Source organism: Ostrea edulis, chromosome 3, assembly GCF_947568905.1.
Source record: "Ostrea edulis chromosome 3, xbOstEdul1.1, whole genome shotgun sequence".
Taxonomy (NCBI): domain Eukaryota; kingdom Metazoa; phylum Mollusca; class Bivalvia; order Ostreida; family Ostreidae; genus Ostrea; species Ostrea edulis.
In genome coordinates this window covers 30952619-30977393 of record NC_079166.1, presented here as the reverse complement: position 1 = coordinate 30977393, position 24775 = coordinate 30952619, and the positions used below count along the sequence as shown (strand labels likewise).

Here is a 24775-nt window from a genome sequence, read left to right as displayed (position 1 = left end):
TTTATTATCCATCAATTTGGAATTATTGACATGATCCTTTAGGAAAAAAGTGTGCAAAGCATTTTGAAGTGGGAACAAGCAATCCAAATTTTAAGAGCCCCGTAATGTTCATGATGCAGTAATTTTTGTTAAATCCTTGCCAATGTAGTACTGTAGAGTTGACGGGAAACTTTTTGCCTTGGTTTTATTTTCACCCTTTTTGACCTCTCAAAGAACAAATTTTAAAAAGGGGGGATTCTAAACTAGTACATATGTTTAATATGGAGAAATTTGATTTTGAATATATTTAAAACTGGCTGGAAATGTTAATTGTCAATGGGTGAAAATACGACAAGACTCAAATACCACAGTATGCATGAAATCAATTGACATTTCAGTGTAGACTGTTTTCCTCCTTAATAACCCTTTACATGACTTGATCACACCTCTGTAAACAATAACTGGGCAGATTAGCATACAAAAAGGAAACTACATTTTATATTTTAAAAGGCTTTCAGTGAATGGAATTTGTGCAGTATTATAGGAATGATTGTAGATTTCATGGATTTGTCCTTTGTCATGTAAAGGGTTAAAGGTGAAATATTAAATTCAACAATTATAAACCAAGTTCACAAGATTTATTTGATATGCATATCTATTTAATACATCAATCAGACTCTACTTCAGAGTCTTCGGCTAAATTATACATATCCAAATCACCAACAACATCGGAAATAATTTCACTAACGGCAGTAGCAGTATCCATTGACCAAATTGGATATTTTCTCATTACATCATCAGGTGTAAATATTGAATTACTGTTTGTTACTATCTTTTGAATAACTTCATTTGTCAGTCCATGTAGTACTTCAAATTTCACAATACAATCAGCAGTGGGCATTTGTGATTTATAGAACAGTAGGTTATCATGAATTAGTTGTTTCTTTCTGTCATTAACAAATCTTGTCATTTCATCCTCAAGGTCTGATGATGAATTGTCTTCATTTTTTATCCTTACACCTTCATGTGTTCGAGGACAAAGATCACTTTTACACTCGCATTTACTTTCACAGACATCACAGCAGTCGTGTAATGGTAATATTTTCTTGCTAGGTAATAGATAGGCTTCACAAAGGATTTCATGTCTACATTTACTGTCATCTTTAGCCAAACGTACCATCTCAATTTCCACTTTTTTAAGGTGATTATTATTTGTTTTATACAATATCAGTTCATCTGAGAACTGTCCATCACGTCCTACTCTCCCCATCTGCTGAACAAATGTATCCAATTTCCTAGGTAGTTTGTAATGGATAACATGGTGTACATTGTGGAAATTCACCCCCATGCCAGCCGCATTTGTACAGATCAGCACCCGGATATTACCATCTACGTTCATGTCCTTCGAAATGATTTCTTTCACTTTCTCATCTGTTTTACTATGAAACATTTCAAAATGTTGACAGTCATTGCCAAAATGTTTAACAAATGTTGTGTAGATCTTGGAAACATCTGCAATACTTTCACAAAAAATAATGTGTCGCTCAGCTTTTGCCTTTTGGGTCTTCAATATATCAATCAACCAATGGAATACTTTTTCTAAATTATCTGAATTTGGAATACACAATGATGTTAACTTAATATTTTCTCGATCTGGTGAATCTAATATAACTTCAGAGTTTGCACTAAAACATAACATTTTCATAATTTTCCTTCGTTGACTTGGCCCAGATGTTGCAGTAAGGGCAAGTAAAGATGCTTTGGGGCACAGTGATCTCAATTCTCCAATGTGAGCAAATGCCTCTCTGAAGGGCTCCTCTTCCTTGTCTCCCTCTCCCCTAAAACACAGAAAAAGAACAAGAACATTGAATTTACAAACAGACCTGGTTATGCATTTTTTAAAGTAATGAGGTATAATGGACCCATATATCAGTTAAAAGTAATTGCAATGATTCAGAATGTAATGCATTACTTTCATTCAAATGCCAGTAATGACCATTACTTTTCAATAATGTTTTATTTCATATTAAATATGATTTTTTTTAAATTTAAAATACATTCTTGAAATCACAGACTTTGTACTCTGTGTGTGAGTTTATTCAATGTTGATTGACAAATGCTCCTATTGATTTATTTATTGCAAATTTTTTGGAAATAAACTGTCAATAATAAAATTAATCATTTCACGGAAGCTAGGTAAACAGGGTAAAAGTGAATTTAAATAAGGAAATCAGATGCATGTAGTTCCAAACATAACCACAAGTATAAGTAAGTGTCAGCTGTACATTCCACATAGCTCTGATCATACTCATTAAAAATAAAGTATTTCTGGCAAAGTTTTTAGACCAGAACTGTCCTTTTCAAAAAATCTAATGAAATACAGCTGACATGTAAAATGATAACCTGTAATTATATACATGTATTTACTTTCAATCTGACTTTTAAAAAAAGTTGCCTGCAAATAAATTGTACTCTTGAAATTCCACTGTAATTTATGTTCATTGTAATGTGTTCTGTATTTACTAATTCATTTTTTTAGCAAAATAGTTATGATTTAATTAATTACATTTCTAAATGAAAAATGGTGATACTTGTAATTGTAAAATTCCATATGCATTACATTTCAAAGTAATTGCCCACTTGTCTATTTCCAAATGTAAACAACTTTCTATATGGATAATATTCACACATACTGTATTTAGGAGGGTGTGAACGATAATTTAAAATCACTAGAAATATATATAAAGTTCTTTCAATCCAAAAAAAAATAGGGTGGGGGATATATTTTGATCAATTTCAGTATCATACATCATTAAGAAAAGGTCAATTAATTCTAGCTTAATAAACATACCATTGTGTAACCGTATGAGCTTCATCAACTGCTATTAACTGCAACTTAATCTGGTAGATGTCCGACTTCAACATAGTTCTCCACTTGCTGTTATTGAGGAAGACCTCGGGGCTTCCAAACACAAAATCATACAAGCCCTGTTCAAGTAAATCTGTATCTTGTAAGTCTTTTCCAATGTATGACGCCTTAAAGCCCATATTTTGCAATTTTTCGCACTGCTCTTTCATAATACTAATCAGGGGGGCTATGATCAACACGCATTTTCCTGGGTGCAGGACTGGGAAGTATTCGTAGCTTAGCGATTTTCCACTACCGGTTTTGGTGCTCGTAAACACGTCTTTTCCATTTTCTATAGCCGTTATAGTTTTGTATTGTTTTTCTGTTAGCGATTGGATTTTAAATCGATCACAAATGGCATTAGTTTGTTGATCTATGGAGGCAGCCATTCTTTCTGACGTCAGTTTTCGCATACTTATGTTACAGCGATTTTCATTGGAGGAAGAATTTATAGATTCAAGGGACGTAACTATTTTAGGACGTCAGATGGCGCTACTTAAAGTTTTCATTTCGGCGGCTATATCTGCCAAGGGTGAAAGAGGAACACCGTGTATCGTCACCCTTGGCTAGCGAAGATGGTAAAATACATGTATATTGAGTTTAAAACTATGTTTATGGAAATGTCAAAAGAGACGGGAAAGTCAAAATCAATAGCATGATGTATGAAAAGGTGTAGATAACGAACAATGGTGAATCTCATAACTCCCAGGAATACAAAATAGATAGTTAGGCAAACACGGACCCCTGGAAACACCAGAGATGGGATCAGGTGCTTAAGAGGAGTAAACATCTCATATACAAATTCTAACAGCCACCGTATTTTGTCTGTGTCTGTTGTTTGTTCTGTAGACGATTGACTGCAGATCAGGTCGGTGATTGGTTAATGATTAACTGAACTCTTAAAATATTCACAATCACGTGACGTTTCGATTGACAGCTGTCAATGAAAAGAAAACCACAAGAAACATTTGTCTTAGACAATGCTAATTAGATGAAACAGTGGGTTGACATCTAGGTAAGTTAGATGATATCAAATAACATTTTAATGGTTATATGTAAGAAGTGGGCTTGATTCACTTTAATTCACTTTCCCTGCCCACATCCCATTAGAATCTTACTCGATATCGAACTACTATACATGTATGGTATTTCTCATCAGGAAGTTTAATGTTGCATAATACTTAATAGCTGATTATACTTAATTAAATGTCTGTTTGATTATTTAAAATAAACATAAACGCACACAGGAGAAAACCAAATTCTGTTTATAACAGTGGTTTCTTGGACTCCCCAAACAAGAATTCAATGTCCTGAAAGAAAAACAGTAATTAGACAGAAATGCATGAAACGTATTAATATAACAAAGCTTTGTTCAACAGTAACATATCTAGAGGGAGTTCCTGGTTGACTATTGATTTATACCGTATAAGTTTTACATAAAAATGTGGTCATTTTTTGCCAATTTGGAAACTCCACTCTTGCTTTCTGGGCGGAAAATATAGAAACTTTAGTCGCAATCCTACCCCCTCTGTAATTTTATTTTGATCTGCCATTGGTCAATATGTTCACTCTGAACCTGAATAATAACTGTAACTCATCATAAAACATGAATGATGACTTTTCTTACCTGTATCTCGTCAACGTGTTCAGTGTAGCTCGGCAATCTATTGTGCTTCACCTGTCAAGTTATCAAACAAATATTAGTCAATTTTGACATGAATAAGACTCAATAAATGCTCATATGGATATTATATATTTTTACTAGAGATTAATACTCAATTTCCAAATTATTTCCTTTTGTTGAACTCTTACATACGATGATACGCAAAGCACATTTTCGTCAATTTGGTACAAATGCTTATCGTTGCATGCATGAAAAGGTGAAGATAACGAACAGTGATGAATCTCATAATTTCTATAAGGAATATAAATTATGAATTGCGCAAACAAGGACCCCTGAATATATCTGAGGTGGGATCAGGTGCATGTATATAGGTGGAGTAATCATCCCTTGTCGACCGACCACATCCACCGTGAGCACTATATCTTCATCAGGTAAACGGAGTTATCCGTAGTGAAAATCAGTGTTTCTCAATATTCATTTTGTAACTATGGATTTGTTTTGCAGCCTTTTCTTCAGAAACTGCTTCGAATTATGTGTCATGGCAAGCATATTGAATTCAGTAATCTTGTTTCTATGAGTCAAAATGTCTACTACTATAACCTAAACACTGACGAACAGTACACGCGAAGTTATATGATAATATTCTCATACGGACCCCTGACTATAACAGATGGGATCAGGTACGTAGGAGGAATAAGTATCCCCTGTCGACCAGTCACATCCGCCTTGAGCCCTCTGTCTTAATCAGGTAAACGGAATAATCCGTAGTCAAAATCAGTGTACCATACTAATGTTACATTTTAATTAACATTCAATAGTTTTGACGCACGCTTTTATTTGTGAATAAACAGTAGAAAAGTATACAGAGTGTTATCTATATTCGCATTTTGTCACTTGTTAATCGATTAGTTTCAACATTTATTATATTTTTGGTATTAAGCGGGATGTATTAGTGAAAACTATGTGAATACAGTTTTTTTAATCAGACATTGAACTCTTGATCTCGCCCCTAAAGTAGCTTTTAAAATTATTGTGAAATACATTGGATGTCTTACTGTAGCTGTTTTATGCTGCATTTAATTGTTGTAATTTTGGGTAAGTAATTTTAAAAACTGCTTTAAATTTTGTAGTCCTAAACAACTACCAGTGGAGGGAGCCAGGGCCAGGTCATCTGGAGAAAACGTTCCTTGCTTTTTACAGTGTAGTGGCAACTACTTCATTTTTTCAAAAGTTTGTCCAAAATACCACAATCCTGCTGCTACTTCATTTTTTAAAAAAAAATTTTGTCCAAAATATCACAATCCTTTTGCTGGTGTCATCAATAAGAGAGTTGGAAAAACATTATCAAAAATGTAAAACAAGCGTAACTTTGTAATTATATGGTTCAGTCGAGCATATGTTGGAAACAATTCCTGCTGAAAATTTCCTTCTTTCAGGATCCATTTTAAACTCTTACAGTTTTCGTAGAAAATTCTTGTTAATGTTTAAAGACTTGAATATTGCTTGCATTGGACGCAATGCATTTTGTGCACACAGTAAATCTTGATCTATATAGTATGTATTTCATTTTCAATATCCAGCGTGAAGACAGTCATTGATGTTGGGGTTTGTGTATTCTGCCCTACCCTTGTCAGTAGGCACAATAGGCCGTTTTCAAGACACGCTTATCCAAACATACACTTTTAAATCCTGGATGAGATGTAACGCAGATAAAGGGTTAATTGATGTGCTTGTTTTCCTCATAAATTTTGGTTTTGGTCTTGTCTAACTCCCTGCAGTAAAACCTATTTTAGGATAGATAGTAATTCGTCATTTACCATATGTACACCTAAATTGCATTGCAAATCTTTTGCCATTAACTCAAAAAATTAAAGGCATTCTTAGTTATGTAATTTGTTGTTATATATCATTTTCATTAAAGCATCGTTATATTCTATAATTCTAGATATCCATTGACCAGGGATGGGATAATTGAAAAATGTAATTGTAATTAGCTATATCTAGATACATTTTCATAAAGTAATTGGATATATTTGTAATTGACGTTGCTTTCGAAGTAATTGAATGTATTTGAATACATTCTAGAAAAGTCAAGTATTTTCATTTACATTTCAATTACTTTTCCATTACATTCTTTATTCAAATTAAAAGTTTGAAAATGATGGAATCAATGTGTCTGGTAATAATGGCGTTAGATTGTTTCACAATTTGTCTTGGGGTGTTTAAGCAATAATTAGATGTCTCATAATGTCTGTTTAGATGACAACAGGTGTACACAATTACACGTCAGTCACAGGTTAGATGAGAACAGGTGTACACATGTTGGTCATTGTTTAGATGAGAAAAAGTGTACACATGTTGGTCATTGTTTAGATGAGAAAAAGTGTACACATGTTGGTCATTGTTTAGATGAGAACATGTGTACACATGTAAATCATTGTTTAGATGAGAACAGGTGTACACATGTTAGTCATTGTTTAGATGAGAAAAAGTGTACACATGTTGGTCACAGTTTATATGAGAACAGGTGTACACATGTTGGTCATTGTTTAGATGAGAACAGGTGTACACATGTTGGTCATTGTTTAGATGAGAAAAAGTGTACACATGTTGGTCATTGTTTAGATGAGAACATGTGTACACATGTAACTCATTGTTTAGATGAGAACAGGTGTACACATGTTGGTCATTGTTTAGATGAGTACAGATGTACACATGTCAGTCACAGTTTAGATGAGAACAGGTGTACACATATTATTCATTGTTTAGATGAGAACAGGTGTACAGATGTTAGTCATTAACAGGTGTACATATGTTGGTCATTGTCTAGCTGAAAACATAGCAAAATGGACATGTTTAAAAAAAAGAAGGACAAAAATCAATAAAAAACTGCACACTTGGCATAACAAGATTAGTGATTTATTCAATATATTGTACACGCGTATAGTATAGTATATTTCGAAAAACAAAGCAGGATATATATCCCTTCCTCTCCTCGACTGAGTGATATGACGATCTGGGAATGTTGGGTTGTAGGCCTATTATCACTTCCACTCGCAGTTCCCTCGGCCCTTCGAGACTCAAACCTATACGGCCTGTGTTCACTATAATCGCTTTCATCATCATATTCTCTCGCAATAATCGGTGATGATAAAGAATTTTCGTTACCCCTGTTGAAAGAATCGTCAGCAGACATAATCGTGTTCTTGTTGTGAAATTACATTGCTGAAGTCTCCCCTGTCTGATAAACTCTAGCATACGTTCGGGTATTTTCGTAAAAGGCAAAGTCATAAGATACGTTTTATAAGAATAAATCAAGTTTATTTTTTAAAAGAAATTATTTCTATTAAAAGTAACGTTTATTAACCTAACTAGAACCTCTTGATTTAATTTTTATACGATGCGTGTTAAGTTATTTAACTTGCTCAACGAATGCTTCATGAACCTGTCAGTGTTGTGTAAAAAGTGCCGGGATTCACTCTGTAAGGTTTAAATAACCTCTAATCATGAATAGAAATCACTCACCTTTAGACGATGAAATGCACCGAGAAGAGTTTTCTTTTCTTTTTGAATTAATTTGCCATGAGTGATATTTGCAACGTCAGATAGAAATCCTGAATGCTGTTGAAAACGAAATGCATTGTTGAATAATTCTCATGAAAAATAATACTGATTGAATGCTGAAAAAAGTGAAATGGTGTTTCATATACCTGCAGAATTAATGTCCAGAAGGAAGTTTAGATAGGCATGGGGCATTTAATTTTTAATTAGGAATATCCCAAATTATTTTCACATGATTGTACCAGTCACATGATCAAAAAATACCTAATGCATTGTAAGTCCTCTCTAGTTACTCGTTTTTGCACATGAGCGAAATAATAAATAATAATAATAAAAGTACACTTATATAGCGCCTTATCTAAAAATACTCTAAAGCGCTGTACAACATACTAAAATTTACAATTGATAATTAAAAGAAAAACCATAGAATACACAACGAATAATCCTTACACATATAAGCATGAATGCAACATTATGTCATAATGGATAAAAAGTACAAATCAAGACAATTTAAAGTATAAAATATGATGCAAGCATACAACGTCCTAAATATATGAAAAACAAACAAGTAAAACCACTCAAAGGAATCTAAAACACAAATGTGCCCAAAGTTCATTAAATTCAACAGTACATAGCTATTTAAAGGTTATAGGATTGACAGAAAAGATGGGTTTTTAACAGACATTTAAAACATTCAAGATTTTTGGCGTTTCTGAGCTGGCTAGGCAGATTGTTCCAGAGTGTGGATGCAGAAATGTCACGTAATTGAATGTAAAGAAATAATAAAAAGCACGAGGGTGTTTCTAAAATGCATGATGTCATCGATGAAAAGGTGCAGATAACTAACAGTGATGAATCGCATAACTCCAGAAGGAATACAAAATAGAGAGTTGGGCAAACACGGACTCCTGGATATACAAGAGGTGGGATCAGGTGCCTAGGAGGGGTAAGCATCCCCTGTCGACCGGTCACATCAGCCGTGAGCCCTATATCTTGATCAGGTAAACGGAGTAATCCGGAGTAAGATATATGCCCAAACTTTTTTAACATAGTCGTATAATTAAAATATTTTCACTTCAGGATTACTAATAACAATATATCCTTAAACAACTTCTTTCAACAATAAGACTTCTAGTTAATTTTGCATTAAACACCAACAGTCTTTAAGATGGACTTGTATTAAACTTCGTAATAGCAACGTCAATATAAAATCACAACGATATACTAAAATTATAGCAACGAATGAATTATAAAGCAAAATAAAATAGATCAATATAACAGAATGAAGGTTTTGAAAACTGCAACTTCAAAGATTATAACAATTACCTCGTTTCCCCGGACATCTAAACAATACACGGGAAAACTGGCTCTTTTATCCTTCAGCGTTTGCAAAAAACGACTCTACACAAAGAAAAATAAGTAGAATGAGTATTGTTTAGCGTGTTAGTTTTAAATGGCAAGAAACTTTTAAATTTTTCACATTTCAGTCCTTACAGCAGTCGAACTTTGCACTGCTTCACTTCCTGTTATCAAAACAATGCGTGGATCAAGGTTTTCAAAAGGAAGGTCCCTGAAATGTCTTATCTGACCTTCGAAAATAAAAGAATCAATTTTAACAAATATTATATCTAAGCATAGGTTAAATCAGTCTAGCAATTCTGTGATGTTAAAGAAATAAGTATTCATGGTATATTGAATCATTGCCCGTTCCTGAATGCATGAATCATCGTCCTATTTTCCATTAATGGATTTTGAAATGCAGAAACTGTTTCATAAAGCATGCATATAAACTTAATTTTAGGTGGCGGTAGGCTTTAATCACAACCATAGACTTAATTTAAAGGCAAGTACTTATGTTTTTATGTGCAAAAGTGAAGATAACGAGCAAAAACCAATCTAAAAAGAATACTATAAAGAATGAAAAGAATAAGAGCCGTACAAACTAGACTCCTGATCGCACCAGGTGCCTAAATAAAGTAAAGATTCCTTCTTCATCGATCCCGTGGGAATCCAAGTTAGAATAGGTCCTCAGTACCCCTTGCTTGTCATAAGAGGCGACTCAATGGGGCGGTCCTTCAGATGAGACCCCAAAAACCGAGGCCCCGTGTCACAGCAGGTGCGGCACGATCAAGATCAATAGCCACAAACGCCGAGCATAGGCCTAAATTTTGCAGCCCTTCACCGGCAAATGTGACGTCTCCATATGAGTGAAGAATTCTCGAGAGGGACGTTAAACATCATACAATCAATCAATCAACAATCGACAATCCCCCTTCCCCATGAGCACTCGCCTTGAGCCTGATGTATTGATTAGTATTCCCTTGTCAAAAGCAACATTTAAAGAACGAAGTGTACCTATCTGTTTTTATTCTTCAGGAATGTTATTTTAGAATGATGTGTGTACAACTATTTGTTTACCATATTGTTTAAGAATCATGCCTGCTGCTACCACTGTCTCTATCAAAATATCTGGTGACGGCGAGTCTACATCCTGTCTCATTTCATCTGTGAGATAGGAAAAACAACCCACAGTTTTATCTGAGAGCACACCAATTGAATAACGTATATTTCAGAAAAGTTTCATAATCACATGTAATGTGCAAAGTATTCCATGCAAAATTACTAGTTTTGCACGGAAGATTGATTTGCTAAATTACCTATGTATTTCATCTGATTTTGGATTTCGAAAGAAAATCCAGAAATTCTGTTGATGGAACTGCCAAATGACAAGACTGCAACATTTTCATCCAATTTATCGTGGATGTTTTCATCCAAATCTGCAAGAATAATTGTTTTCTATATATTGTATATCGTACATATATAACTTCGATATATCTTGAACTGACAGTGCATTTTCCGAGTATGTTAATCCTCTCATTTGTCAATAATGTACAGTTAAAATGTCACGTCCAAACATGCTATGAAAATTTGCCCTAATTTTGTTTGGTACAATAGACGTTGGACTTTAATGAAACATGCTGAAAGGAATGTAACCATGCTTGTGTCAAAGGTGAGATCATACCTCTTGATACCATGAAAAACAAGACAAATAAGACACAATCTGTTTCAAGGACCATTGATGTTGGACGCTGTACAACTTTCCACGATTTGTACAAGAATTTTGAAGTATATAGGGAGAATATTTGGAGTTGAAACAAGTTTTAATGATGATTTCCCAGTTGAATTGGATTAGACGCAAGCACAACATGTTTCAAAAAGCATTTTCCTTTCCCGGCAACTGTCCTTAATATAACATCAATGTTCATTAGCTTTACGTTTTCATTTTCATTAACAAACACGGGAGTATTTTTAGTGTGTATCAACATTGATATATCAAATATAAAGCCTCTGTTCTTTACAATGTGTGAGCAAATTTGTTTCAAAAAGTATGTGTCTGTTTGCAAATTGGTACAGACTGTATCTGAAAAAAAATCAATAGCCATTGTATTCCATAGTAATCATACATTTTGTTTTGCTGCTCGTTATCATAATCTTTTCATGTATTGCTAACGCACATTTTCTTGAAATTATTAGTGTTTATGAAATGTGTGAGCGATAGTTTACATAATTCAATTTTTCTGTCGCTTTGTATTTTAACTTGAATCATGCTTTATGTTTCTTTTTCAATGAATGAAATATTATTCATACGTAACCTCGGAAAAACTGCATAGCGGCATTCTTCACGGAGTTGAATTCTTCAGAGCCCTGTGTAGAAGACTTGTCAACACACAACACTGTATAAAGCACGTCTTCTCTATAGATTGGAGGTTCTATACCTGAAAAATAGCAATGTCAACATACAATATCAAAACTTACTGGAGGAAACTGACGAAAAACCAGAACACGTATGTGGATCAAGTATAAGACGGTATATTTCTAAACACTGTAAAATTTGTGTCTGATCAAAAAGTATGGATACAATAGTAGACCAATAGTTTATGATCAATATTGTTGTTTAATGATCATTACACACATTGCAGATTCGATGTTCAAAATTGACAAGTGTCTCAATTGGTTTATGGTGATTCCCCAAAATATCACCACGGTGAATGTGACCTTTCAACAAGGATCCCTTTCTCCTTGGTAACTGATCCTACCTCTTGTACGTCCAGGGGATTGATTTTTGATCTTTTATCCATTTTGCATTCTTTATATGAATCATGACATTGATCACAGTTCGTTTTCTTCACCTGTTCATCATCACATGGATACATTAACCGATGAGAAGTCGTTTTAATTAACATGGTTCATGTTTTCTTTACAACTTACACTTTATCTAAAATTTGACCTTCGAAAAGATGTAGCGTATAGATTCATAATGCAATCTACAAAACATGTTAACGCAAATCACTATTTTTAGATTATAGATCCATGAATAATAATTCGGTTCCTTGCAGATCAATTCCGTCCGGATTACCGAGATCCCATTGCAAGATGTGCTTTTTAAAACTCCTTGTGATCCGTTATCACGAGTTCTACTGTACCTGGGAATGCTTTTACTAGCCGGAATATGTTCTCTAATGACTTTCCCTTTAGATATCCACTTTGCAGATTCTGCAAATCCGTACCCAGTTCACTTTCATCTAAATTAAAAACAGCATTGATTGTATGTAAATAAAATACTCCTGCAATGTACATATGTACAGCGGCATTCTCATTTGATTTCATTTTGAACATGGCGGATGATACCAAAGTAAACAAGTTTTTGTGTCCAATTCTATGACCAAATGTGATTCACTATGGGCAAATATTCGCTTTTATTCTTTCGTGAGAGAACAATGAGGACAGAATGGTGAAGTCATTTCGATGGAAGCTTGTCTAGTAAAATACAGTGGCTCGATGGAATTTGCCGATTTGACATCAAATCAGTTGTTGTAGAATAAGAATGGAGAGATATGTCAAAGATCGAAAAGCAGAACTGATTTTGCAGATATTGGTCTCATGACAAGCAAACAGGCTATGTATTGGTAAGGTGTGGGGTTCAAGGAGGGCGTTTCCGGTTGACTGGGAATGCTTACTTAACCTATACATCTGATACCACTACTAATATGTCCTAAGGTCTGCGTTTACTCTCGTCTTAGTTTTTCATTCCCTGAAGGGGTTATGGAATTGTTTTCTTCAAATATTACTGTCAATTTTGCAACTGGATATTTCGTTTGGAGGCATAACATGGTTTGATAATGCAGGGCAAACAAAAATTTACAACGCATGCATTTTCCAAAATCATTTACAGTATACTTCTTATGGGCGTCCTGAACTTAGATATCCGAGTGTCCGTATTTGATCAGTAAAACATCTTACCGTCTTGTGCAGTGTATGATTTCAAATTATGAGAGTTAACTCCGCTAGAAAGGAGTGTGGAATAGTCATTTAAACCAACATCTATAAATGATGAGAAAATATAAAGATTTGAAGACAAATAAAAAAACCTTGATATACCATTTTGACAAATTTATTGCACATAAGTTCACTTACCTCTCAGATACGAGTAAGAAGGCTCACGAAGTTCTAAGCGGCGCTCAAGGCGTTCAGTCCTTGACTCGTCTGGAGAAGTGGTACTTTTCCTAAAATTTGATAACCAATTTAATAACACTTTAATGATACAGCATACAAACATCTAAATTCAGCGTTCATGAGTTATCACAAGACGTAGGTAATGTGTCAGCTTCCAGCAAAACAAATCGTTTAAATGGGTGACGCGTCATGACACTTTGGGTCCAAATGAGGTATCTGCGAAACAATGAAATTGACGTCATATATATCGCACTATGCTTAACACTGCTATGAGCACATGTTTTGGTCAGGTTTTACCCCATTTTGAAAACGAAATAAAAAAGTATGTTACTTTTGAATGGCGTTTGTGATAGTAATAAAAATAAGAGAGAAAAAGATTTTATGATCGATTAATTACTTACTGAAATAATTAATTACTGAAAGAATTAACGAATTATCCGTGCATACATTAGTTGATAAACGGAAAATGAAATCAGGCGATGTTTTCTCCCTTGTCGAAACGTATCCGCCATTATCAATTTATATAATGTCGCTACCTCTGATGAAGCAACGTCTGCTTGCAGAATGAGTCAAATTGCATTCTTTCACATGCCAGCATGACCCCCCCCCCCCTGGTTATAGATTGGGATGATGAAGAATTCGATGAAGAATTGTGGCACGAAAATGATTTGCATTTTGGAAATCTGGTTCAAGTGATCCATGACAGTGTTGATTGTGAAACAGATACATATTAGATGAAAGTGACAGTGACGTACATGAAGGGAGTAAACAAGAACCGGGTGATAAGGACAATTGTGAGTTTGAAATCAGTGATTCAAACAATAAAGTTACAGAGTTTTCAAAGGTTTCTTCACAGCACCTGTTGGTACACAAAACTATATGGTAACTTGGGTAAGCCATACAGCTCGATAATTGTCAGATGTTTTGGTTGATTATCGGGATGAATGTTTAGAAATTACATGTATTAAATAAGAATTAGATTTCATGATTAAAATTCAGCTTTTCCATCAAATTCTATCAAATCTTCTTCCAAGAAACACAAGTCAAAAGAAAGGGAAAGAATGAGAAAAATATCTTACTGTAAAAGAGGTTATTTACACTGGGGGTTAAGTACGAGTTTTTCCATGTCTAACATTTCGCGTGGGGAAAATATGTGGTAACTGCAAATAATATATATAAAATCAATTATTTATAACTACATGCATGAAGGAAATTCACACGATTATTACGTGACAGCGAAATTAGTGTAAATTTCCCCATACTTAAATAACCACTTTTACAGTATTTCAATACAGTCCAGGTCTGAAGAGAGAAGAGAGACATTTGCATTTGCCCATAGTATTAGTAGAAAGACTGAACATTTTATTGGACGCTCACTTGATCAGGTGCAAGAAAACCACAGGGACAAAGCCCGTTTTGAGCCCGAACTCTGTGATACCATGAATATAGAAAGGGGTCTAACTCTGACCCAGATAAAAAAACAACTACCCACTCGCTTCAAATGCCAAAAATATCAGAAACTAGGTGCGATATTCGTAATTTGCCGGTCTCCTTGCAAAGACTAATGTTTTAACTACAAGCATACAAAATGTATATGTGTATACGTCATCGTTCTCTCCATTTCACCTATTTGTTTTTTCTAGGACATTTACCTGTTCAGGTCAGTGGGTGTTTTCTTGCCTATAACAGCAGCTAAATTCAGACTATCGTGGAAGATTTTGGATATATCAGTTGAAATTTCACATCAAGTAGTATACACTACTTACTTCCTCATACTTTAATATACCGCCGCGGTGGCCGAGAAGTTAGAACGTTCGCCCCGCATGCGGAAGGCCGGGGTTCGAATATCGGCTGCGACAGACCTAAGTCGTTAAAAACAGGTAGTGAACGTTCAACCGCCAAACGCTCGGCATCAGGTGTGAATGTCACGGGTCCTCGAAGAAGACCTTAGAAACGGATGCCCCGTGTCCAATCAACATACTTTAATAAAGTGTTTCATGTAGACGGTACTTGACTCGTCATTTCCTCAGCAGCATCAACTGTTGACAAGATCTGCCATTTTTATGAATGCACTAAAAACCCGATATGCTTAAACAATTTCAAATACCTTGAAATTGATCAAAATATTCTTCTTCTTCTCAAAATGGCAGATAGAGTCAGGAGTTGATGTTTTGTAAAATAAGCGACCCAAATACGGCGAACATAGATAACTTTATTAAAGTATGAGGAAGTAAGTATCGTAGATTTGATGTGAAATTTTAATTGATAGGTCCGACATTTTCCATACTACTCTGAATTTCTCTGGTGTTCCCCGTTTTGTTGTTATATTGTATGATACTATTTTGCATGCAATTACATAAATCATAATACTTGACACAACTACAATCGTATCAAATGCCAATATTTGAAAATAAGTGTGTTATGATTTATACAGTGTTACTAAATGATTTTAAGGATGTGTGTGAGGGTTTTTAAGTTATTCAATAGAACAGTCGTTGACTTTTGATTTAGCTACCATCCATAGAAACTTCGTGACACTTATAATGATGAATCGGATTATCCTGAAAAGGTGCATTGGCTCAGTGTTGACATTAATGACAAAATAACAACACCAAAAAATAGATGATAAAACGGCCCCCAAAATACAACCCACATTGCACTTGAATTTGTTTGAGGCATTAGTCAGTTTCCCGGCGTTTCTATTTTACATTCATCTTTCATTATTTATTGGAGTTTTATGACAGTAGTTTAAATTTGACATTTTCTTACCTCCTTGAATGAATTTCACTCGTCGCTCTATGCTTGATATTTGCTTCCAGATATACAGTTGGAAATTTTTCCTTTATTTCTGGTGTTAGGAGCACTGACGAAAGAAGGGACTGAACCCCGACGATATCGTCCATCATGGCCTTTCTTTCATCAGGAGAGTTGAAACCAAACCTCAGGTCCAAACAACCAGTAAATACAGCGAATAGCATGGCCTTGTAGTGAACGAAAAACTTCTCTATTAGCAGTCGTACCACTTCATAGTCATTTTTGCCCAGCTCCTGTATACCTGTGCGCTCCAGAACATCGATATTCTGTTTCAATTTATCTGTAACCGTTGTTTTTATCCCAGAAATAGACTCCCTATGTTGGTCTTCTTCCCTCGACCAATCAATAGAAAACAGCTCTTCATCATCTTTTAAAGAATCTGTCGAAGAATTTCTTGTTTTATTAAATGTGTACGATAACTGATACAAACCCTTGAACCTAACAGTACGTTATGTGACAAAAGAAGCAAACAACGATGGCCATATTAACTAATGACTAACATTGCATTATTTCGTGGATGATACGCACATGTTAGATATTTTAAAACAATTCTAACGTATTATCAAGCAAGAAAAGTGATGGAAAATTTACAAGGGGAATATTGATAAAAAAAATCGATTCCTGCACAAGCGTTCTTGAAGACAATGGTTTATCTGAAAACGTGAAGATAATGGAGAGTGATAAATACTATCAGGGAGTGGAATTATCTTACACTAATTCACAATTCATTTCATGTGTTAACTGATTATTCTTCCTTTACAAACATAATTTGCCGTAAGGTTACATGTGTATATGCGTGTTTATATCAATTATGAGGCCGTTCTGTACATACTAATTTAGACTGCGGATTGTTTGTCTGATTAAGATATAGGGTGCACTGCGGGTGTAACTGGTCAACAGGGGAAGCTTACGTCTGATAGGCATCTGAACAACCTCTATTATATTCAGGGGTCCTTATGTGTTCAACTCTTAATTTTGTATTATGAATGGTGAAAATAACGATCAGTGATCAATCTCGAACGAGTTATGAGATCGATCACTTTTCTTTATCTTCAACTTTTTCTTTACAAATCTAATGACTTTTTCTTACAATGAATATATGGTTGGAGCAATCTTACTTCAGATGAACCTTCAGTATGTCTCAACCTTGAGCTGGACGTAGAACCACCGCGATATGCGGACTGGGAACTCGAGGAAAGGCAATATTGAAACTCCGAATCACTTTTTATCACTGCCTGAACCTTTAGGTAAACTACTAGCGTTTGGTTAAGTGAAATATTGTCTTAATGAGAGTAGTATGTTAGTAGCTAAAATTCCTGATACGTCCTCAATAGTTTTCAAATTCTTATCTTCTAAACGCGTTCTTACCGTGAATTACAATAGACCGGTAGAGTTTTCAATGGAGTTTTCAGTAAAAATCATGACATCTGGGGTTAGGAAAGGATCACAATAGGGTATCAAAGTTTTACATGCGAACGTATAGGGAACCAAACTAGGTACAACGCTTGTGGAAGTTATGAGATTGATCACTGTTCGTTATCTACTTCTTTCATCCTTCGATGAAATTTGTTAATATGAAAGGTCACATTCGTCTACAAGGGCATATGGCAATTGATGAATTTGCAGTCAAGTTTAATAATTAAATTTGATAATTAATGAAATTTTAGTTATGAACCCAACTGCTTGTATAATGATAGTTTAGCTCACACCTGTCTATTGCTAGAAACTGCTGCTCGTTTGAGTGATGTGGCCCATGGTCCTCTTTTCCTCTTAGAAAATACAGATTCAGTTTACATTTCAGTTTAGTTACTGCTCCGTGGTCTACTTTAATGTTAAAAGTAGGTTAAATAACTTCATGGACCTTTACTCATCATTGATACATATATTGCAGTGTCCATCAGGCGTATGATGTACCGTTTGCAGCATTCTTGTTTATAAGACAAAACCCGTAGTTTACATCCTAACCAATCAAGATAATATATGACCGAAAACATATTGATTTCTGATGCAATAAAATTCAATTCATAATGAGTGTTTTTCTTAGTACTATTGAGTTATTGCTTGCTGTTGAATCACTATATGTCTACCTGCACTGTGTCCGCCCATTGTTGTTTTTCTATCAAAGTATTGCTGTATATCTGCCTGCACAAAATATCTACCTACTTTTTACGAACTAGCACAATATTTTTCTTTTTTATTCAATGGTCAGTTGTGTAATGAAAGGTGGAAATAAGGAACAGTGATCAATCTCATAACTCATAAAAACAGTACAAAATAGACAGTTGGCCAAACACGGACCCCTGGACACACCAGAGGTGGGATCATGTGCCTAGGAGGAGTAAGCATCCCCTGTCAACCTGTCGACCGATCACACCCGCCGTGAACCCTATATCCTGATCAGGTAAACGGAGGTATTCGTAGTCAAAATTAGTGTGCCAAGAACGGCCTAACAATCGGTATGAAACACGTCCGACATCATTTGACCCAAAGACAGGTTGTATTGACGAACTAGATCGCTATAACGACCATAGAATTTGCAAAATGCTGACGTCAATCGAAACTGTTGAAACCCCTGTACCATCAACTTGTTTTTCAGTAGCCTGCTTGCCTCGATTTAAAAACTGACAATACGCAGAACAAGCTCTTGCGCGTCGAATCAGTTGAGATATATACACACCACATGCAGGTGATAATGGAATCTTGCTACATAAATATGGGAAGTTTACGATAGAGAAGTTGAAATCATCCCGTTTGTCATACAGTTGAGTTGTCAGTTTGCCGTTATTTCTTCATAAACAATTGTTAAAATGAGTCAGCATTATATATACACGTGTGCATGATTTAGATTCACCTTAAAATCATCATAATTTATCCAATCTTGTAAAATATTTACGAATTAATATTTTAATGTTTTTTTATATGCATAGAGGCACTATTTCGAAAATATTGCAAAAACGTGGCCCGCAAAATATTCATAAGATAGCTGCTTTATATTTAGATTGAAATTTTAAACTTTAAATACGACAATTCATTGATTAGGTGGAATGGTATTATTATTTCAAAATGAAAAATTGAAGTTGGAAGGATATAGTGAAACACCGAAAGCGTGGGGATATATATTGATCAAAGAAAACTGTCTTTAATGACTTCGTTAATAATCCGAAAATCAGGTACGGATTAAGTTGTCACAGACGGATACCAGTTATGGTGTGTATGCTACACAGTGCAGGTAAACAAGAAACGTGCCTAGCTATGGAATACGTTGAGAGTGCCGCTCCGTACTCTTTTGTCATCTCCAGGCCGGATTCAGTTAATTTTATAATGTGTAGGTATTCGACTCATGATTTCCTATATTCGCGAATGAAATGACACGAGCTTCCATCAATAGGCTACATGTGTGATTTTGACCAAAACAAATATCGATCACTTTGTTGACCGCTGTTGGTCCAAGATCAAGAAGTAGTGAATAGTACAAGTATGGTTCATAGTGTTAATAACATTTAGTACTCTAAAAATATTGATTGATTAATATGAATTCTCCATGAGCCTTTTAAAATACAAGAACGTGAAATGATAACCAACACAAACTTGTGCAAACGCAGCTACAAACAACACGTCGTTGGTTTGACAAACATTAAATTATAAATAAACACAAACTTACGCTGACGCAGCCATATTCACATCGCTGTTGATATACCAAGAACATGAGAATAACCAAAAAGGCAGCCAAGCTCAACCAACTGAACTCAACACAACAGTGTTTTTACGTAACTATAAACATCACGCAAACGACAGTACATATAAAACTACCTGGTTTAACGTCACCACTCAGTAAACAACACCCTAACGGTACTACACAGAACACTCTCTGATTTAACGTCCCTGTAAACAACACACAGTCACGCTAATGGTATTACACTCAACGCTACATGGCTTATCATACCTTTAGACAACACATTAACGCAAATACACACAGCCGTTAAACAGTCCAGCTAAAGATATGTCGTTGGTCTCAAGATACCATAAAACCAAAAACGCTGTCATGCTAACGGGACTAAATAAAACGCGATATATGACTATTAAGATAAAGCACGTCAAACACAACATGGCAGGACATGGGGGTAGTTTATGTAATAAACGACGTCATTAACCTGACACTACACGTTTTAGGCACAGTCATATAACAAACCAACACTGCCATGCGTTTTCAACACGTTGTTGCGCTGACACAACATGCAAAGAATGCATGCCATCTTCGTGAATTCACAAATCATGTTGTCAGACCGACACAACTTAAACACATCGTGTTGTGAGACATGGAGAACTAGCTGTCGTCCGTCAAATTATCAGTGTGCCAAGAATGCTACAATAATAGTAAACATAAAAAAATCTTTGTTTCCATTTTCCCAATTTATACGTTTAGGACATTCTATCTTTAGCTAGGATATCTATGTGTGACATTAAACTTTTCCCTTCCAATATGATATGAAATTTTTATATCGATATAAGAAAATAACGGGAATACCTCATAAAAACCAAGTTCTTGGTAGCCATGCAATACACAATCACTGCTGCCCAAATATAAGCGAAACGATAAAAGGTGACTTAGGTAGATACGTGTTACTACTAAGCATGAATGTCGATTTCTGTCTCTCGTACTGATAGAATTCAAAATATTATGTCTTTTACACCAACTCTATATAGTAATTACATTCTTATAGGCGGATATATTGTAACATTTGGTTAAAAGAGTGAGAGGACATATAGTGACACTTTGGAAAAAAATCGGGCGGACAATTAGTGACAGTTTGGTTCCAAATTGAGTGGACATTTAGTGCAGGCAGACACATAGTGCAGACGGATATATAGAGACTCAACGCATGTTCATCGAATAGGTAAAGAGGTGAAGATAACGCGTACATCAATCAATCTCATAGATACAATAATATAGAATTAAAAGCTGGGCAAACACGGAGTTTTGGATATGTAGAAGGCATCTACGAAGAGTAAGCATCACCTGGTTACACCGCCGTGAACCCCATATCTGGGTAAGTGGAGTCATCGGTAGTTAAAAGCAAGGAGCACATTTGGCAAAAATCACGTCAGACAGCATGCTATTTGTATCTACGGACGGGTAAAACATTCGTAAATGTCCATTATATATAAAACAATACAAACATGAATACCTTTGTGCAAGGTAAGCTTCGTTCAGTATTAAAGTTCTCCCATTGTTGTTGTAAACATATGTCTGATAATTAAGTGATATATTAAGTTAATACATACCAATTAATCCATCCATATAATTTGTGTACTTTTCAGAAACTTTAACACGAACCAAGATATTCCTTTCTCCGATTTGAAAGAAGGTTTTGTCTGATTCTTGTACTCGGAAAACAATGGGAGGATACTCTAAACGTGTTGCTATTAAAATAAAGAAAAATAAATTTCTATTAGTGAATAATAATCACAGCTTAATCAACGTCCCCCCAGAAAAATCAGGTTATACAGAAATGCACTCCAATACACCTCACAATATATAACGTCAAAGTAAAAGGTTTGTCACGACATACTAGTCTATAGTTCTATTGCAAGGGAACTATTAAGAATTCGTTGATATTTACTATCGTTATCAAGTTTTGCAGTTGTGAACGTGTAAATATGCTTGGTAAAGGCTTGTCAATTGATAATTTAATCTTTTTATTTCATATCATATATGTCATTAAATAGTCAAGATATTCCTTTCTCCAATTTGAAAGAAAGTTTGTTTTGTCTACATCAAAATTGCCGTAATTAACATTTTGATCTCCATTAGGATCGGGAATGTCTGAAAATGCTTCTGCATCACCCTCCATAATTTTCCTGCTGTTGATTGTTTGATCGTAAAGTTAAAACGTTTTATTGTTCTAAATTAAATTAACAATTGTTACTATTGTTACCCTCCTTTGCTTACAATTTTGCGCTTTTTGTAAACGTTTTCATCAAATTATCTGCTTAACGTAGTTCCACACTCCTGTGACGTCATAGGATTTTGCAAAGTCAATGATTTAATGAGATGAACATAAATTTTGTTGGAACCTTTTTCAATAGTTATTGTAAAAAATCTTGTTAGCCATAAAATATTTGAAAAGTCTTAGTTATATTTGAAAAGTCAATGATATGTTTTAAAATATTGAATCCAAGGACAATAACTCTGTTTTCATTAAATTATTTATCAAGTCCATTATGCGATAAATTTCCTTTATTTTTGACAAACATTTTACCAAGGTGATAAGGAATCATTATCTGTGTCTTTTCATGAAATTACATAAAATTTTAATCCCGAGTGATTTTGAATAGCTCAACTGTATAGTGCCAGACTTCGGTTTTTTATGGGGGTATACATACTCTGGAAGCTATAGATTTGAAATTATTAAGGAAAGGTATGGATTTTTTTTCATAAATAACTATAACAGATGTACATCTACTAATATAAACAGAAAAAATGATATGTAAACCATGTAATAAGGAAAATGCGTCCACATTTGTTTGTTTTTTAACATTTTGGAGAATAACGCTAATTCAATAATTTTGCACATATCATTCTAAAACTTGATGAAGATATTGAAAATGACATGTGTTTTAGTTATTGATATGTTTCCCGATAAATAAATGCAATTCAAAAATATTTTGTTGCTTTTATTTTAAAATAACAACAAATAACTGTTTCCAATGAATTTCATAAAAATCTACATAGGGGTACACGACTTCAGTAGTGTCTGTAATGAAAATTAATATGGAAATCCTTAACTGTTTTGCCTTTTTTCATTACTCTGAATATTAATTTATTGATTCCAAACAAAAAATGCTACTTAAACCCCAAAAATCCAGGACTAAGGACCCACCTTAAATTAAATTTTGGAGTGGAACAAAATATCATACCAGAAAAAATCTTTGTGTGAAACATCCTTTTGTCATATAGTTTTGTTAGATATCAAACGATTAAAGAAGAAATAGTCATTTGAAATTTGAGGGCGAGACAGCCCCTTGATAACGGACCGAGACAGGGATATCTCGACCATTAGGGTGGGACAATCCTAGCTCCTAGCAGCTGCCTTTGCCAGCCATGATAGGTGTATCAGGGCTGATACACTACTAGGTAGATATGATATATTAAATGTATCTAAAACTGAAGCATGATTTTGAAGAATTTCATATTTTGAAAGGGTCATTGCAATATAAGTACGATTATCAAATGTGGAATTATGCCAAGTTTGTTTAAAAATTCAGTTGTAATAAGCAAAACTCACAGAGACAATGTTGTTAAAGCTTTGTCTGTTGGAACTAAAACATATTCCTCATGTAACGTAATTCTTTCATCACTTTTGTTTTCCAAACGCAGAAGTATAAATGGTACGTTTTGATGTGTCTAATACGGCATATCAATGTTCCTCTTAGACTTTTAATCCATTCTGACAATGTATCAAGTTATTATTTTTTTTATTAGAATAAGAAAGTCAAATGTGTGTAAACAACGACTTGGTGCATGTGAAAGATGATATTTCATGTGAAACAGGAGATGGAAATGCAATTTTCCGAATCTTATTGGGTACCAATTATTATTGTGCATTAATAATTAATCCTTGCTATCGAGATACATACGAACTTGTTTTGCGTATGATCAGTTTTTAAATCGAGACTGACAAACATGTTAATGTTACAGGAGTTTCGACAGTTTCGTTTAAAGTCAGCATTTCGAAAGTTCTATAGTCGTTATAACGATCAAGTTTGCCAATACAACCTGTCAACGGATCAAAATGTCTGAATTGTTTCATACTAATTGTTAGACCATTCTTGGCACATCGATTCTTACTACGGATTACACTGTTTACCTGATCAAGATATAGGGTCACGGTAGGTGTGGCTGGTTGGCAGGTACATGTATGCTTACTCCTCATAAGCACCCGATCCCACCTCTGGTATATCCAGGGATCTGTGTTTCCCCAACTTTTTATTGCGTATTCGATATAGGAGTTTGTTCACTGTTCATTACCTTCACTTTTTCTTAATCCCAAAGTTGACAATGCTAGACGCTCTGAAAGTTTATGATCACCCTTTTCATGCAAATGTGATAACACTTTGCCTGCCTAATTCAATGCTACGGGAATAATTACTTGTACCGATACAATTTATTGCACGACCTTGAATAAATATTGGTCACATGGCCGATGCAATAATGAAAAGGTTAAAATAACGAACTGTGGTCAATTTCCCACAAAGAATAAAAGATAAGGCGGATCCCTGGTTATTGTATAAATGTGACCAGGTCCCTTGTTGACCAATACCATCCACCGTTAGTGCTATATCTTGATGAGCTACATGGAGTCAAAATTCGTTTG

At 34.7% G+C, this 24775-nt stretch overlaps 2 protein-coding genes across 3 annotated transcripts in view; both read right to left on the bottom strand.

Annotated features, from left to right (window-relative positions):
* Positions 1-642: 642 nt before the first annotated feature.
* Positions 643-3300, bottom strand: LOC130053347 (ATP-dependent DNA helicase RecQ-like). The gene is made up of 2 exons (XM_056160450.1): positions 2831-3300; positions 643-1817 (listed from the first exon to the last, which is right to left on the bottom strand). The coding sequence occupies exons 1-2, from the start codon at positions 3298-3300 to the stop codon at positions 647-649; spliced, it is 1641 nt and encodes a 546-aa protein (XP_056016425.1). The 3' UTR covers positions 643-646.
* Positions 3301-3470: 170 nt separating this feature from the next.
* The window catches only part of LOC125676105 (uncharacterized), a 28181-nt gene continuing 6876 nt past the window's right edge, over positions 3471-24775 (bottom strand). For both annotated transcript variants that reach the window (XM_056160448.1, XM_056160449.1), the window contains exons 4-15: positions 21684-21821; positions 16356-16779; positions 13548-13636; positions 12557-12655; positions 11726-11848; positions 10730-10849; positions 10491-10577; positions 9567-9661; positions 9399-9473; positions 8037-8132; positions 4515-4565; positions 3471-4197 (exon numbers count right to left, since the gene is read on the bottom strand). In XM_056160448.1, coding sequence (XP_056016423.1) covers positions 4153-4197; positions 4515-4565; positions 8037-8132; positions 9399-9473; positions 9567-9661; positions 10491-10577; positions 10730-10849; positions 11726-11848; positions 12557-12655; positions 13548-13636; positions 16356-16779; positions 21684-21821 — 1442 coding nt within the window. In that variant the 3' untranslated portion in view covers positions 3471-4152. The remainder of the gene's footprint in view (positions 4198-4514; positions 4566-8036; positions 8133-9398; positions 9474-9566; positions 9662-10490; positions 10578-10729; positions 10850-11725; positions 11849-12556; positions 12656-13547; positions 13637-16355; positions 16780-21683; positions 21822-24775) is intronic.

Excerpts from the sequence above, each read along its gene's own strand:
- LOC130053347 (XM_056160450.1), bottom strand. The coding sequence starts at position 3,300 with ATGCGAAAACTGACGTCAGAAAGAATGGCTGCCTCCATAGATCAACAA. Across the intron at positions 1,818-2,830 it reads GCTCATACGGTTACACAATG|GGGAGAGGGAGACAAGGAAG; the intron begins GTATGTTTATTA and ends TCTGTGTTTTAG.